The sequence below is a fragment of the Cydia fagiglandana genome, chromosome 15 (assembly GCF_963556715.1).
Source record: "Cydia fagiglandana chromosome 15, ilCydFagi1.1, whole genome shotgun sequence".
Lineage (NCBI taxonomy): Eukaryota > Metazoa > Arthropoda > Insecta > Lepidoptera > Tortricidae > Cydia > Cydia fagiglandana.
The window spans coordinates 9,745,011-9,762,977 of NC_085946.1; the positions used below are offsets into that span (position 1 = coordinate 9,745,011).

The following is a 17,967-nucleotide window of genomic DNA, read 5'->3' on the forward strand; positions in this document are numbered from 1 at the left end:
CTAATAGTTTAAGAAATTATTAAGTATTTATTTTGGCTTGCAAATTTGGTAGGATAAAATTAAATGGTGTTTTATGGCATTGTTGCTGTGTTTTATTTGTTTAATAATTTATATGGTTTGTACGGTATGGTTTATAGAGTTAAGCCACGAAAAGGATGCAGCGATTTTAATAGCCCTCGCAGTGCCAGTGTTATTTATACGTCATAAGAGTTTCATAGAAGTTTAACGTTTAAAATAATACTTGCACTGCGTGCGCTATCAAATCCGCTGCAGACTTTTCTTGGTCTGACTCTAGTGTACTGTGTACACTTAAGTATCTAGTTACTAACACTAATGGTTAGTTTTAGGCAAACGATGGACAGCGATGGACCTTTTGTTCGAGTCGTTGGTATATCATATTATGAGTCCATGCAAGGTAAAACCCTGGTAATAAGTATCCTGGAAACTGCACACACACAAGTAAAAAAAAATTGAGATAAGGTTATTATACTCTGGCACACCCAATTTGTTGGTAGGTCTCTCATAGAAAAAAAAGTCCTGCTGGAAGCGTAAATTTATCAATATTTTCCTTTAATAAAATAATAAAAGTCTCTAGAAAATTTGAATTTTGCGCCTATTTCTACTGATAGTGTGCGTATGCCAGATTTTACATTCAATAAGGAGATTAATGATGATCTCGTTTTCTATGCAAAAAAAATGTCTTAGGAAACTTGCTCAAACTTTTTAGTTCTATGCTACATTATTTACTCATAAGACAGACATGAATTTCAGAAGAAAAGTGCACTGATATACATATAGGCACGTCGTTCGCGCCGCGTTCAGTACATTCGTGTATCTGACATTGGACACTAGTGATGGCTTGCATAGAGTTTACCGTCAACGGGCGGAAATGTTCAGGTAAATCCTTATGTTACTTAGTTATTTTTAATTTAATCAAGCGGAACAATAATTTTCTTTTTCTCCTTACCGTTGTACCGAATGAATTATGTTATGAATTATATAGTCGGGTGCTAAATCCCAAAATTTTGATACAGCTACATAATGATTTATTACATAGGTAGTAAGTTTGTAATCGATTGAAATTTGGTACAGTCAAGAAGTCAAGTGTAAAAATATGGGTGCACACATCAATCACATCATACTCAAAAATATGTCCCATAGCAGCGAATAAAGAACTATGGGACATATTTTTAAGTTATATGCAACCATATTTTTACATTTTACTGTAGGTATACATATGTAAGTCGGTGATCCAAGAGCGACGTGTAACGTAAACAAATACATTTTAAACATGGGGACCATGGGGTAAATTATAAAATAAAAAAGCGGACTACATTTTTTGATAAAAGGGCTTCTCGTGAATTTGTTTTTTTTTTTATTTATTATATAATAATATTGACGAGGTATTCCTTTATTTTTAAACTTATACTTATAAACTGAGTAGCGGTTCACAAAATACATCTTCTGGAAATTTCATTAGCTTGTAGTTTTCTTACACCTATGTACCTAACTTATTTCGTGTGTATAATTCGTGTTTGTGTAAAACACATTTAGACATATTTTACCTACCTATACCTACCTATAGTTCGTTTTTTTAGCATTAGAAAGAACTTGCAAGAAGGTAAGCGATCTTACATGTCTTTTAATTGAAAAACGCTTTTTAAAAATCAAAAACTATTACTTATGAAAGCAGAAGAATATAAATGATCGTATTAGATTCATAATTGTTACATATTTGCCGTAACTTATTTTTTTAAATGTGTTTTTCAATTAAAATACACATCAAGATTGTTTACCTTATTTCTAATGCTAAAAAAACGAACTATAAATTAGTACCTACTTAAATTACCAATAAGAGTTATTTCAATGTACATAGTTGTAGTGTATAATTTATTTTGTTTAACATTAGGTATTGCAGGCTTCTGCTGGATTCTAAAACTTTACAATTGAAACAAAACACGATCAAATAATCGAAACAATAATTTCTACGGTTACTATCAAGCCGCTAAGACATATGCATAAAGTATAATAGCCTTCACAAACCCATCATCATTCAGTGCCATTGGATCATTATTTCCATCGTCATGGTAAACAACATGCAGAATTACTTTTATAACATAAATAGCCTTAGATTTCTTAGTTTAGTTGTAATAGTCACGATACTCCCCCTATTCAGAAAGTTTGTATAGAACAACATACTGTAAAATAGGATGAGTAGGGTCAAAACTGAAATTCAAACCTCGATAACATTTTATTTTTACATATGAAAACTGAATGGTGTATATAATAAGTGTTCCGGACGTTTGTATTTTAGTTTTTATTTTATTTTGGGTTAATCCTTTTCATAACTTTGACGATAAAGAGGAAAACCCACCTCACCCCGTAGTGCCTCGTATTTGGGGTGAGAGGGGTTTTCATACAAAGGTGATTTTGGAAGATTGTTGGATCGTTTTTTTTTATAATGCGTATTACTATAGCTCCATTTTAAATTGGAATACATTATTTTTGTAGCAGTAGCCTTAAAATCCCTTCTCACCTCCCTCTCAAACCTTCTCTCCCCATTCATAATCCACCTCTCCCCGCGAAACCTACTCACCCCGTTTTACGGTATGTCACAAGATTCTATGGCGTGTGATGTGAGAACAATATATTATTGTCGAAATTGAATGGTCCTGATATGCGGACGAAAAGGTTTTACTTGACAATACAACTATAGTTCTAAAATTAGCAATTTATTTACACTCGTACAAAAGATTTTGAATAATGACTCGTTTAAGCGCAGGGCCGTATTAAGTAACTTTGACTAATTGGTAGAGTTACAGCAAGAAAAGTCTGCAGCGATTTAGCGATAGCCCACGCAGCGCAAGTGTTATTTATAGGTATGTAATAATTTCATACACGTTTGACATTTAAAATGACGCACAGGCATCAAAATCGCTGCAGACTTTCTTGGTCTATCTCTATATACCCGGTGGAGGGATAGCGATATAGAGAAAACGAACCATTAAAATCTAAAAACTAAATAAATATGTAGGTACCTACTAACTGCAGTCAATGTCAAAAAATTAAAAATGAGAGTAGCCCGATTTTTTTTCGCATTCGAAGTATTAGGCCCACTTGCACCATTCCGCTAACCCGGGATTAATCAGTTAAACCGTTAACTTAATGTCAAATTGTACTGGTAACCATGGTAACGCCAGGTTTAACCGGTTAACCCCGGGTTAGTGAAATGGTGCAAGTGGGCCTTAGCTAGTTAAACTTGCATACAATTTGCGCCTTAGCCTACTTGCATCTCCAAGACGTGTGCAACTGTGCATGCCTATAGCTTGTACACTTACTTTGCTATTAACTTGTATGCATGTTTCCAGAATGCAACAAAACGTATTCCCATCTTTAGGACATTAAGCGCCACTTGCACCATCCCACTAACCCAGGGTTGACCAGTTAAACCGTTAACCTAGTGTCAAATTGTACTGGTAACCATGGTAACTCACGGGCTTAAACGGTTAACCCCCGGGTTAATGAATGGTGCACGTGGCCCTAAGTTATATACTATTTTACCGATTAGGGGCATTCCACGAGACTGTCGCTTACATAACGCTTTTGCCTTGTATAGCAGCTACCTCAATACGTGAATCTCGAGAATATACTGCCAATTTGTTAGCCAAGTCATAAAATATTACCTGACCCAATATCGCTCACTCAGCATTTCCATAAGTATTAGAAGAATTGTGTTATGTAAGCGACAGTCTCGTGGAATGCCCATTTACCGCAGTGGACGGGTCAACGCCGCGCGACACGTCTTTGAACGCGTACCTGCGCTACACCCTAGCGCTGCCGGGCACCAAGGCTATGTGCCATGAAGGTGGTTGCGGCGCCTGCATTGTGTCCGTGCGCGCGCGTCGAGCCTCCGGCGCTACAGAGACCTTCTCCGTCAATTCCGTATGTACCACCATTGCGCCATTTAGGGCCCTAACTAAATTGGTTGATCTATAGTTACGATATGGAATGTCCAATTTAGTTAGAACCTTCAATGGCTCAACAGTCACAGACCACACACTACGATACTCATACGATACTGAACGTACCTACCTGGGGGCATAGCCAAGATGACAATAGTCTGCAGAGAAACGAAACGTGATTGTCTGTCTATCACTCTTCCATATGTTCCATAAGGGTGATTAACCGTCATGTATGCAAAACTCACGCGATGTTTGACTTCCACCTAGCAATGTACAAATTGCAGAACATTCCCAAAAAGCGGAAACGTTCTCGAGAATGTTCTCAGAACATTCCTGCAACATGGAAATTATTGTTTAAACAAGAGAATATACTTGAAATAAAGTTTAAATAGGCATAACTTAAAACTAAATGTTATTATGCATATATTATTGTCTATTACAGTTAGCTATTTTGTTGATGTGATAAATTTACCAATAAGTTGCTTAAATTCTCACTTTATATTAGAGAACATTTCGACTTTCGACAAATTTTTCCAAAGATTTTTTTTAGTTTCATTAGAATCTAGAGGCCTCTATCTCCCGCCATGCCAAATCTCAGCGCACTCGGACCAACTTGGAAAAATTAAAAAAAAAAGTCGGCCATTTTGTTTTTTTTAATGCAGTTTGTTTTGTCTCGGGGCCCTCTATGACATTTGGTCGAGCACCCCCCACCTATCACGCACCGTTTAAAAGTTGCCATACAAAATAAAAGTGGCCAGTTTTCCCGCAATTGTAGCATATTTCCAAAAAAAATTTTTTCATAGGTATCTAGGGGACTCCGAGATTCCGTGACCAAAATTTCAGCACGCTAAGACAAAATTCAAAAAGTTTTAATAAAAAGTCGGCCATATTGAAAAAAAATGGCGGCGTCAAAAACTGCCAGGGTCCCTCTATGACATTTGGTCGAGCACCCCCCACCTAAGTCTGACCGTTTGGCCGGGCCGTCATACATTTTTCTGACCGGAAGCGGACGACCAAAAGTCGGAATTTTCTGGGGGTAAGGACTACACCTAAACTATCGTGAATATTCATGGTATAAACTACGATAAATAAATAAATTCTCGTTCTCGAGAACATTCTCAGAAGTTACCGAGAATTTCTCATGTGGAAAGTTTCGCAACTTTGGAAAGTTCTCGTGCGTGCATTGCTACTTCCACCACGTTTTGACTTTTACTAAACACGCACATCGAATACAAATAGCATAACAAAGCTACAAAATAATGAAGTAGATTTGGCGAGAAAAAGGACAGAAAAAGGATAAAGGTTAAGTTGGGTGCTCTTGAAGAGGTCATGGTAATGTTTCTGGGCAGTTCCTATATCTAGAAACGGCAATGTGGTGCTAGCTCTTTGGTGTTCCTGCTTGCTGTATTAGTCTAAAGAATCTGTTTCAGTGCTTGGTGCTGGTGTTTTCCTGCCATGGCTGGGACATCACCACGATCGAAGGCGTGGGCAACCGGCTGACCGGTTACAGTGATGTGCAGAAACGCATCGCCGCTTTCAAGGGCAGCCAGTGCGGCTACTGTACACCGGGATGGGTCATGCATATGACTAGGTATTCCATTAGTTTGTGATTCATTCATTTAACATTCAAATGCAACAAAAACAATGGAGCTTTTTTACAGAATTTACCTCAGGAAGGTGTCTTGCTTCAGTACCTTCAGTGCTTTGGTACTTCTGTACGAAAAGTCGCAACGCAAGATTTCTAAATTCTATTGTTAAGTACTTCAATGTCGACGCCAGTGGCGTAGCTAGGTGTGGGCGAAGTGGGCCATCGCCTGCGGCCTCGCGCCCCAAGGGGGTCCTCGCGCGAGGCCCCTTCAAGCACAGTGAAAGAAAAAATTCGTTCACGCTACGCCACTGGTCAACGCCTTACAATTTTGAATGAGTCACTAAATGATATCCTTTTTCCTGATAGGTAATGTGCCTAGTAGCAGTAGTAGGCTGATGATGATGATGTTTCCAGCTTGCAGGATAAGCACCTGACGATGACAGAACTAGAGCGGTCGTTCGGCTCCAACACCTGTCGCTGCACCGGCTTCCGGCCCATTCTTGATGCTATGAAGTCCTTCGCCGTCGACGCCAGCGCGGATCTCTGCCAGAAGGTTTGTGCTGATAATGTTCTAGTTTGCAGGACAAACCTTACGGTGGCAGAGTTAAAGCTCGCGGTTTATGAGCCATCCTGGGCGCCCTGAATTACTTGAAAAAAAATAGAGAAGACTTTTTTAGAAAGTAGGATGTGAGTCACTCAACTCTTGAGTAGGTCTATGATAGTCTTGGCTAATTAAGATGTGCAGTTGCTCGATAATACCAAATTATGGTTCACTAATAAATACTTCGTCGTTCATGCCTCGTATTGCAGGTAACGCTTTTATCCTTCCATAGGTGAGCGACATTGAAGACATCAAGATTTGCAGCAAGACGAACTCCATCTGTGAGCGCCGATGTTCCGACTACAGCGAAGACAGTGACTGGAGCGTGATAAGCGACCACCAGCAGTTGGAAAAGAAAAAAGACGATAAAATGATCTCTATCAATTTTGGAAAGCAGAAGTTTTTCAAAATTTATGACGTGGACGACGTTTTTGATTTGCTGGACAAGTATGGCGTGGACTCGTATATGTTCGTGGATGGTAACACTGGAAAAGGCTAGTAGAGCAATATTTCAGTCGCAAATTTATATTTCCGGGGTTTACATAAGCACATATGAGATATGTATATACCTAAGCAGATGGTTATAAATTTCAGGAATAAAATTGGCTATGGTCCTAATGTAGTCATGACAAAATTTAAACAGTTTCATATCATTACTTGAGTTGAACTAACGTAGGTACTACGTATCTATAACAATTGCAGTTAACCTGAATACATAATAATTGTATTCAAATATATGGTTGCTTTAGGATTTAAATACTTATGCACCCGTGTTAAACGTTGTTTCTATTTCTGTCCCTATTGAATAAGTTTCATGTACCTAAAAATACTTTTCTCCTCAGGAACGGTAGAGACATTCGAATATCCTCGAATCTTGATAGATATTAGTGGAGTAAAGAGTCTGAAAAAGTATGAATTTGATCAAAATTTGATACTTGGCGCTAACATGGCACTGGAAGATTGCATAACATTATTCAAGGAAACCGCTAAGTCCCAAAGTGAATTTTCGTATTTGGCTGAATTTGTGAAACATTTTGAGCTCATTGCACACATTCCGGTTCGAAAGGTAAGTCTATTGAATAGGTAAGGTAAATGTCCTAGTGCTCGACGTATTAATGCCCAACCCCCCCCTTCAACAACCCTTCTTTCTACTGACAATGACTTATGTTTAAAGATGGCATTGTACTGGGACAGCGACGAGCAATCGTACGTCTACTATCTTTACTTTTTCTCGACTGTGCTTCTTTAAATAGTCGTAGGTACATCGACAAGCATAAAGCAAGCTTGTCATGTAACAATAAGGTTCAAAGTTTTTAACATACGGTAAACTACTAGGATCGTGTCGAAAGCCGGTGTTGCTCGAAGACAAGGATACTCATGGGGGAGAAAACAAAAGACAACCATACCGACGTTACCGATTTATAATGATTGTTCTTGCAGATTGGTTCCTTGGCTGGTAATTTGATGTTAAAGCATGTAAACCCATCCTACCAATCTGACGTGTTCTTGCTTTTGGAGACGGTTGGAGCTGTGGTGGTCATCCGTAAGTAAACCGAGTGTAAGGTCCAAAATACTACGGTACATTGTTAAGACTTCTTGTAAAGGCAAGAATTCGCATGAGAGTTTCTTTGACAATGCTGAATACTGAGGATACAAATACTGCAATGTATGCTGCGAGACTGCTTTGCGCTGCCTCGGTCACGTATTGGAGTGGCGTGCGGATCGGCATCAGTGTGATAAGCCAAAACTTGAAATTCATGTTTTAGCTTCGTTAAATAACAATTTAAGTACTTTAAGTTTCTTTTATTTTTCATAGGTAAATATTCATGGTGGCTTATCATTGATACTAAAGTTTTCTGATACTAAGTATTGTATCCACAGAACAAAGTAACGGGAAGAAGAAAACTCTTTCTTTGTTAGATTTCTTGAAGTATGACACGAGAGGAATGCTCATGGTAGCCATCGAGCTACCTCCACTGAGTAGCAAACATGTGTTTAGAAGCTATAAGGTAATAATAGCAAAAAATAATTATAGAGTTAGACCAAAACAAGTCTGCAACGATTTTGATAGCACACGCTGCACACGTAGTTATACATCATAATTTCATAGAATTTTGCATTTAAAATAACACTTGCACTAATAACGTGTTGATCGCTTCCGACTGTACGCGGATGAAGATTAACATCATCCTAATATCCTACCTAATATCATTACCCCATCAATCACACCAAGTAGGTACCTTACCTAGACAAAAACTTTATGCCTGGAACGACATATATTTTCAGATAATGCCTCGAAACCAAAACGCCTTAGCCATCGTCAATGCAGCCTTCCTGTTCAAAATAAACCCCAAAACGAAGATTATCGAAGACGCCGACATCTGCTACGGAAACATCTCTCCCACGTTCGTACACGCCAAAGGCACTGAGGCGTTCTTAAAGGGGAAAATGGTGTTCAACAATGTGACATTGCAGGACGCTATCAAAATTTTGAACAAAGAAATCGTGCCTAAATATGATCCGGCACAGCCTTCCAGTGACTTTAGAAAGAAACTGGCTCTTGGTTTGTTTTACAAGGTTAGAATAATAGTGGAGGAACGCATACTCTTTTCATGAATTTTTATACAGGAAGAAGTAACAATACTGTTTGTTGCTGTTGTTTTACCAAAACTTATACGAGTTGCGTTAAATTCAAATTTGCAGTAATGACGTGCGAACTGTTACAATTATTTGTTTTTAACCGACTTCCATTTCATAGAAGGAGGAGGTTCTGTATTCGGTTGTGGCTATTTTTTTTTTTCTATGTACGTTCACCGATTACTCCGACATCCGTGGTCCGATTTGAGTAATTCTTTTTTTGTTTGAAAGGAGCTACCTCCGAGTTGGTCCCATTTTAATTTGGTTCTGTTCTGATGATGGAATCCATGAGGAATTGAGGGAACTCCTCAATTTTTAAAGGCACATGCATGGTGATTTGGGTGTTTTCTTAAGCAACTCGAGCATTTTCTCCCGAAAACCACCACTTTGATGAAGTAAACCTGATGATGATGATTGTTTTGATGATAATGATGATTACTCCGGCATCTGTGATCCGATTTGAGTAATTCTTTTTTTGTTTGGAAGGAGTTACCTCCAAGGTGTTTCCAAATTATTTTTGGTTCTGGTCTGATGATGGAATCCATGAGGAATTGAGGGAACTCCTCAGTTTTTAAAGGCACGTGTAAAGTGATTTCGGTGTTTTCTAAAGTAACTCGAGCATTTGCTTCCGAAAACCGCCAATTTGATGTAGTGCAAGTGTAGCCCTACCACGAGTTTGATATTGACATATTCGCTAAGTTAGCGACGCTAACGTCTTTGTAACTTACTTTTTATGCATCTCGCTCGCACTAATATGCCAGTACGAGATGCAAAGAAAGTAAGTTACACACACGCTAGCCAATAAATCAATGTCAAACTCTTGGTAAGCTGGTAAGGCTACTGATCGGGGGTTAGGGTTAGGAGTTAAGGGGTCGGGGATTAAGGGGTCGGGGAATGGCGGTTGAAGGGCTGCTGGTTCAGGGTCGAGGGGTTCATGGATCAGGGGTTGATGCGCTGTGAGGTAGAGTGATCGGGGGGTTGAGGGATTGGGTCAGTGACGGGGCGGAGGATGGATTTAGTGTAGTGACAGGAATTATAATTTCCCAGACGGACTCGAGAAAATTCCTGATTACATATTTATTAAAGTAGGTACCCGCATTTAATTTTAATCATGATGTTGTTTTTAATTCATGCGTCCTGCTCTTAACAATGCATTAAAACTAAAAATTGAAAAATAAAAACTTTTTACAAAAAAAAAGAAAACCGACTTCAAAAAGGATGAAATAAAATATTATCCTTTTTAAGTCTATGCGTTACCAACTGATATGTTTGAAGTCGGTGCCAAGCCAAGTAGTAACAATACCCGTCAAAAATAATCAGCTTTATGACTATAAATCCCATTAGAACTGTACTAATAACTATTATAAATGTGTAAGTAATTCTGTCTGCCTCTTTGTCGACTTTTCATGGCTAAACAACTGAACCGCTTTAGGTGAAATTTGGCAAGAACGTAAATTCCTTGAATTGTTTTATATTTTGAAATGTAGTCCTCTGAATAAGGAACGGGAAATAACTCAGTCCCAATCCCACGCTTGCGTGCCGACAAACATGGTACGGACTGTGCCAAGAAGGTTTGATCGTGTGTTCTGAGGTGTGTTCTTAGTACAGTCGACGTCAAAGATATATTTACACTTTTGCACCTTACTCCTTTGTAATAAGACGAAAAGTGTACCTAAACATATTTTTAACGTCGACTGTGCCTACAGAAAGTACGTTCATTGTCGTCGTGTAAGGCAATCCAACGTACATCCTTATCGAATCGCACCAAAATCATGGTATGCTTCAAAAGTTGGCTTGGCACCGACTTCAAACATATCAGTTGGTAACGCATAGACTTAAAAAGGATAATATTTTATTTCATCCTTTTTGAAGTCGGTTTTCTTTTTTTTTGTAAAAAGTTTTTATTAGAATATTTTGTGAATAATACAAGCATTACAATATACACAGGTGTTACACTGCAGTTACACTTGATACTACTTAGTACAAGTATATACCTATTTATGTTCTACATTTCCTGCAGTCTATTTTGGGAATTCATAAATTTGAACTAATGAAAAAATAAGACGTCCGTCCTTCTTTCCTCTTCCTAACTGACTTCCTTTTAATTAGTAGGGAAGATTGACTACACTGCCTGATAATATTGTGACGAAGCCTCTGAGTCTAATCTGTATTTGCTTCCATCTGGCATTACACTATTATGCCATTTTAGGTAGGTATTATACTTAAACTATGGATTTCTTTTTTATGTAGTTCAGTGGTGGGCAAAGTACGGCCCGCGGGCCAGATCCGGCCCGCGAAAGGATTTTATCCGGCTCGCCGCTGGTCCTTTGAAAAAATGTGTATATGGCCAGCGATATACACATTTGCATAAATGCATTTGCTGTAAATCTGGCCCTCTGAAATTCCTTTAAGTTTTGGTCCCTCATGAAGAAAATTTGCCCACCACTGATGTAGTTAGTATATAGTTTGTACTGTGCGAAGCGTATATAGGGAACTATTTGTTATATTTACACAAGGTTCAATTGCGCCTGGCCTGTGCTATAGATTTTTTCCTATACCTTCGCTTCTTCAGGTGATACTGAATATCTGCCCGCCCAACGCGCTCAACCCACGCTACCGCTCGGGCGCCGCCCTCGTCCAACGGCCTCTGTCTCACGGCAGCCAGGAGTTCCAGACTGACTCCTCGCTATACCCGCTGAATCAGGTAGGTGTCAGACCTCTGCATTAATGGTTAGTCAGCGTTAGCGTCCGTTGACGCGCGATTACTTTAATACATTAAGGGAGTATTCAAGCTCATTATCTGATTGAAGTTTTACCCCTAGTTTTACACCCTATGCATATGCATCTTGCTCCTATTAATAAATTACATAATTCTACAAATACTGAAATATTTTTACTACTGTGGATGTAACTTGCAATGCTTAAATTTTATCAATTTCCAGCCCGTGCCTAAACTCGAGGCCGCCATCCAGGCGGCGGGCGAGGCCAAATACGCCAACGACATACCTCCGATGCCGAGGGAGGTGTTCGGGGCATTTGTGCAATCTACTGTACATTCGGGAGAACTCGCTGGGATTGATAGTAGAGATGTGTTGGTAAGCCAAATACTCTAAATAGGTAATAGGTAGATTTAATTCGCAAAATTGTTATTGCTTGTGAATGACATTGTATAATTATCTACTATGTAAAATTAAAATTTATGGTATAGGAACGTACCTATGCAATTTTGTTCTCATATCAATTAGGTTTGATACCTACTTTATTTCAGGATATAGAAGGGGTTATAGCAGTCTACACCGCCAAAGACATCCCCGGCGTAAATTCATTCAGCGTGCCAGGATTCCAACTGCAAACCGAAGAAGAAGAAATAATTGTCAGCAAAAATATTCTGTATTATGGTCAACCCGTGGCCATCGCCATTGCCACTACAGAAGCCTTAGCTGTTAAGGTCGCGAAGAAAGTAAAAGTGACTTACAAAAATGTTCCTTCGTCAGCTCCCGTGCTCACTATAGATCAAGCGAAGAAAGACAGTAAGAGATATGTTGCGAGTGACACAGCTATTAAGCCAAAAGGGAAGGGGAATGATGTAAAGAAGGTCATAAAGGGCGTGTATGAGATTGAGGGGCAGTACCACTACTACATGGAGCCGGTGACGTGCGTGGTGGTCCCCGTGGACCAGGGGCTGGATGTGTATGACTCGACGCAGTGGATGGATCTCACGCAGAGGGCTATTTCGCGATGTTTGAATATGAATGAGAGCGAGTAAGTAGGAATATTGACCACCCCTCAAAAGTCAGATAATTTGTAAGCATATCGTAAACTTACGAACTGAAATAGATAAAGATGTCATATACCAAAGAAAAAGTGACAAAAGCTTCCAGTGCCTGGTGTATTTTTTTATTTTACCTAACTACAAATTGTGAAAGTTTCAGATCTTGGTGTGTTATTGTTTCTTATTTGTCCAGTGTCCACCTGAAAGTCCGCCGTATCGGCGGTGGCTTCGGCGGCAAGATCAGCCGCAACGTACGCACGTCAACGGCTTGTGCTCTGGCCGCCAAGCTCCTCAACACGCCGTGCCGGTTCGTGGTGCCGCTGCAGACCAATCTGGCCACAGCCGGCGGCCGGCTGCCTTGCCAGTGCGAATATGAGGTGAGGAGACTTCTAGGACAGCTTTGCAGAACGTCGTTAAGTGTTGTTATCAACTCGCCGTGTCGGATCATGGAGTCGCTACATGCCAACGCCACGCGCCAACTCAGCCGCCAACGGAGGCCACATTTGTAATCACCCTAAAACAATGATGGGCTGGAAGCTGAAAGTAACTTGACAGGCCTATAAAAAAAATTTTTTTCATTCGCAGACACTTTTTCAGCCATTGACAACAAATCCTAAAATATTAGGTTACGAATTTGTAAAGAATATTAAATTAATAATGTATCCATTTTAGGTGGGCGTGGATGATAACGGCAAGATCCAGTACTTGAACGCAACAATCGTCGAGGACAACGGCTGTTCCAACAACGAGAACGTCCTGGCTTACGTTAGTTCGGGTTTTACTAACTGCTATGTCGCCGACTACTTTGACGTTAAAATGGCCACTGTTACAACGGATACTCCGTCTAATACTTTTGCGAGGGCACCAGGTAAGAGCTTCATAGGTAGGTATATATAATTATGTGTTGAATACAGTTCAATATTCTAGGATAAATTCTATCGTCATATTCTAATGCAACAGGGACTTCCGAGGGCATGGCCTGCGTCGAGCACATAATGGAGCACATCGCCTTTGCCGTCCAGAAGGATCCGACCGACGTACGCATCGCCAACATGCGTACCGACGATAACGACCTCCCCACGCTCATCGAGACGTGGAAGAAAGAAACTGACTACGAGAAACGCCTTCAGAGCATCCACGAGTTCAACAAAGCTAATCGCTGGATGAAAAAAGCCATCAAAGTGAACGTAATGAGCTTCCCAGTAGAATATTACGGGAATTATTCTGCCATGGTATCCATCTATCGAGGGGACGGCACGGTAACTGTGACGACGGGAGGTGTCGAGATGGGCCAAGGCGTCAACACCAAAGTTGCCCAGATTGTCGCTTACAAACTAGGAATACCACTGGAAATGGTTACCGTCCTCCCGAATTATTCCTTCACGGCTGCGAATAACGTATTTTCTGGTTCTAGCATTGTCAGCGAGTGCGTTTGTTATTCCGCTATCAAATCATGCGATAGTCTGAACGAGAGATTGCTGCCACTTCGGCACAAAATGTCAAATCCGTCTTGGAGTGCGTTGATCAGGCAAGCTGGGGATGATCAGATCGATTTGACTGCGAACTACATGATGACTGACAAGGAAAGCGACTTGACTTCATACAGCGCGTTTGCTGTGGCCATTTTGGAAGTTCAGCTAGACGTCCTGACCGCGAGATATGAGATCTTGCGCTGCGATATACTGGAGGATGTTGGTTTGAGCGTCAATCCTACTATTGATATTTCACAGGTAAGGGAGATTTATTTTACAGGGAGCTATAGTTTATGTGTTAGTGGTCTTAGTTATTTTATAAGTTACGTCGCTAATATTCTGCCATTCCAGGTGGAAGGCGCCTACGTACAAGGTCTGGGGTACTTCACCACGGAGAAGCTAGTGCGTGATCCACAGACCGGGCGTCTGCTCAGCAACCGCTCGCTCACCTACCACGTACCCCTGGCCCTGGATATACCCGCAGACTTTAGGGTTAAGCTGAGATTCAATTCCAAGAACACAACCGGTGTTTTGGGTTCTAAAGGTACATTGCGCTTGAAGAATCACCCGATGAAGGTATCACTTAATTGCGTCGACTCTCGACATTTCTGCCCTGTGCTCCCAAATCGGGATGTTTTTTTAGCGAAATAAGCAATGTCCCACATTTTTGTCGATTTGAGACTGCTGCGATGCTGATATTAAAATTAGGAGTTTAACCATTAGAAGTTTAGGAGTGTATGGGGAAAGATCTGCCTATATATTAGGCATAGGTACTTACGTATTGTCACACGCGTTAAATTGTTAAAAACACATCGTACGGCACGGTGCGGGAGTAAAGGATGACTCACGCTAGACCGGGACGTGCCCGGACCGAGTCGTCCGACATGTCATTTTCTAAGAAAGCTGATTGGTGATCAAGTTCCATAGAAAACGAAGCTCCGGAAGCTCCGGCCCGGTCTAACGTGAGTTATTATTATATGGTGTGACGTGATTAAAACCCATTACAATTTATTTTAGATCAGATTGATTACCGTAGGTTTCTCGTATTCCAGCGGTGGGGGAAATGGGTATCTGCACGGCGCACGGCATCACGCACGCACTGCGGCGGTGCATTCACGAGTCCAGAGCAGACTCGCGTTACGATACCATGAACTGGATCAACATTGGTAAAACGAAAACATAAATTATCATCGTACAATGCTTAAGAGCCCTTCAACGTGCACACTAGCGCCACTACTAAATTATTCGTGATTATTTAAATTTCACGAAAGATATTTAAAAAAGGAGGCCGCTACGGACTGTATTGTGTAAATACACAATACAGTCAATACATCAAACTAGTTTTTATGTTGCTGGATTTGTCAATCTATGCGTCAAAAGTAAAAACGACCGTTTTTGTTTTGAGTTCCTAGATCAACGAATCCAGCAACATAAAAACTAGTTTGATGTATTCAAAAGGTACTTAAATACACAATACAGTCCGTAGCGGCCCCCATTTTTAAATACCTGTCGTTAAATTTAAATAATCACGATTATTTAGCAGTGGCGCTAGTGTGCACGTTGAAGGGCTCTTAAATTAACGGTCCCTGACACGGCTTTTCCAGTTGCATGCTTTTAGTAGCTCTGGCTAGCCTTTACCTTTATAGGCAATAGAGTTTACTGAAATATAATTATCAAGTGTGTGAAAGCGACACTTTTCATTCCAAGACAGTTACCTAAAGTTAGACCAAGTAAAGTCTGCAACGATTTTGATTATCATCAAAATAACACACTGCGTATGCCAGTGGAAGTGTTATATTTTTATAATTTCATAGAAGTTTGACGTTCAAAATAACACCTGCACTGCGTGTGCTATCAAAATCGTTACAGACTTTTCTCGAAACAGTTGACAACTTATGAAAAAGGTAGCGATATCATACCCGTATGCTATAGTTCGTTTTTTTTAGCATTAGAAAGGACTCCACAGAAGCAAGCGTGCAGTTTTTATCAGGCTCTTTAATTGTTAATAATTATTGAATTATCTAATGTAGCATGGTCAATACATATATTACCGCTAAAACTGCCGGATTTGGAACCACAAGCTTAGTTCTGCGAAGTTCTTTCTATCGCTAAAAAAACGGACTGTAGCTAAGTCACTTTTTATGTATAGTCAAATATGGGTTCATAAGCTTTGTGTAAAATACCTACTACCTAATTTAAAACACATTTTTCAGATGTTCCATACGACGCGGAATCGATTATGACAGCTCTAGACGTCCAACTAGAAGAATTTCTTATTACATAAGTACTAGTGATGTACCGACTATTGATTTGGCCGACTAGCCGACTAATCGGCGCTCGAATGGCCGATTAGTCGGCTAGTCGGCCAGATCCTTAGTTTCGTATAAGTTCAGGTGAAAAGAATAGTTTTGCTCCCTTGGTTGCGCTATTTATCATAATTTAGCTTGGCAAAAAAGTGTTCTCTACAGGTTCAAAGACCTATCAAAAGAATCCTCGTTCAATTTCTGTCTTTAGTTTTTTCTGAGCAGACCGTCAATACAGCTTGTAGGAGGTATTTCCAAGGCTCTATTTCCCGTACGTAGTCGCCAGTTAAGAACCTATCCCCTGTGGTCAGCGTCTTTACGAGCAACGTGCCCTGACTAAGTCTCTAAATTTTGCAATAACATTAAAGGATGACTCACGTTAGGCCGGGCCGTGTCCGGCCCGGAGCTTCCGGCGCATCGTTTTCTGTGGTCTATGACATGACAGGCGATCACGTGATGCTCGTGATCACCTATCATGTCATAGAAAAGTAATGGCTCCACCATTAAAAAAAAAACAAAACTGAATAGTAATAAAAAAAATTAACTCTAGAACTTGCACATGGAATTACACGAGAATCCATTGAGATTGACCTGTAGAGGAAAACACCAGCCCAGCACCAACATATGATAACGATCAAACGGTCAATTATATGAACAAAAGTTTTCGTATGCACCCTGAATATTGGTATTTTAGTAAAATAAACTTAAAACATATGGTAAATATTGACTGTTGATTTCGTTTTTTTCTGTTTTTCTTTCACTGATAAAGTGCCGACTAATCGGCCATTTTTGCCGACTAGTCGCCGACTAATCGCCGACTACAAATGTGGCCGGATAGTCGGCTTTCCCGACTAGTCGGCGACTAGTCGGTACATCCCTAATAAGTACCTAAATAGAATATTCGAAACTATATACAGTTTAAATATTATTATGAGTATGGTGCCTATTTATAACTGAACTGTCAGAAAATGTATTCAATATTAAATCTACACCTACCTTTGTTGTAACTAATATTAATTACATCCCCGTTATTAGTTGTGATTTAATATGTATTTAAATAGTGTCTAATAATTCTAGTACAATTATATTAGCTATAGTATGTATGTACTTAGTAAAATAGATATAAATAATAAATGAAAATACGTTTTTATTTCATTAATACATGTTTATTATCGCATTGTCAAATAATTTTAGTAAATCATCATAATTCCAAAAATCCTAGGCCATGATTAGGCCTTAACAAATTATACCAATTAAATAACTTAAAACAAACAACCGAAATGCAGAAAACAAAATTAATAAATACTTAATAAATTACTGCTATAATACAAGTTGAGAATTTATAAAAAAAGTCTTTCTTAATCGAAATATACACTAGTTTTTACACATTTATGCCAACGGTTAAGTTTAGTGTTAATGCAAAAAGTGCCATAGAAACTATTTTACCTATATAAGAGGACAATTCTGTCGTTCCATGGGAAAAGGAAGCATATGGGCAGTTGCGGATGTTCGAGTACAAATGTGACGCTTCGCAAGCACCATTCACCCTTAGGGCCTTTTTTCATGAAACAACACATTTCTGTTGCGCCTTGCTAGATTATCGAAAAGGCCAAGCCTTTTACCAAATTTGCG

The 17,967-nt window shown here is 39.6% G+C and overlaps 1 protein-coding gene across 1 annotated transcript; it reads left to right on the forward strand.

Moving 5' to 3' along the window:
- The first annotated feature begins 814 nt into the window (after positions 1-814).
- On the forward strand, positions 815-17,485 carry LOC134671339 (uncharacterized). The gene is made up of 18 exons (XM_063529165.1): positions 815-897; positions 3,776-3,942; positions 5,393-5,553; positions 5,965-6,103; positions 6,384-6,645; positions 6,994-7,217; positions 7,592-7,694; positions 8,033-8,160; positions 8,438-8,728; positions 11,361-11,492; positions 11,731-11,883; positions 12,057-12,550; positions 12,754-12,937; positions 13,233-13,428; positions 13,521-14,290; positions 14,384-14,576; positions 15,085-15,198; positions 16,246-17,485. Exons 1-18 carry the CDS (start codon positions 855-857, stop codon positions 16,314-16,316), a joined length of 3,825 nt encoding a protein of 1,274 aa, XP_063385235.1. The 5' UTR covers positions 815-854; the 3' UTR covers positions 16,317-17,485.
- Positions 17,486-17,967: the final 482 nt, after the last annotated feature.

Coding starts and splice junctions, on each gene's coding strand:
- LOC134671339 (XM_063529165.1), top strand. CDS start 855: ATGGCTTGCATAGAGTTTACCGTCAACGGGCGGAAATGTTCAG. Junction 6,646..6,993: donor GGATGGTAACACTGGAAAAG/GCTAGTAGAGCA, acceptor TTTTCTCCTCAG/GAACGGTAGAGACATTCGAA. Junction 14,291..14,383: donor CTACTATTGATATTTCACAG/GTAAGGGAGATT, acceptor CTGCCATTCCAG/GTGGAAGGCGCCTACGTACA.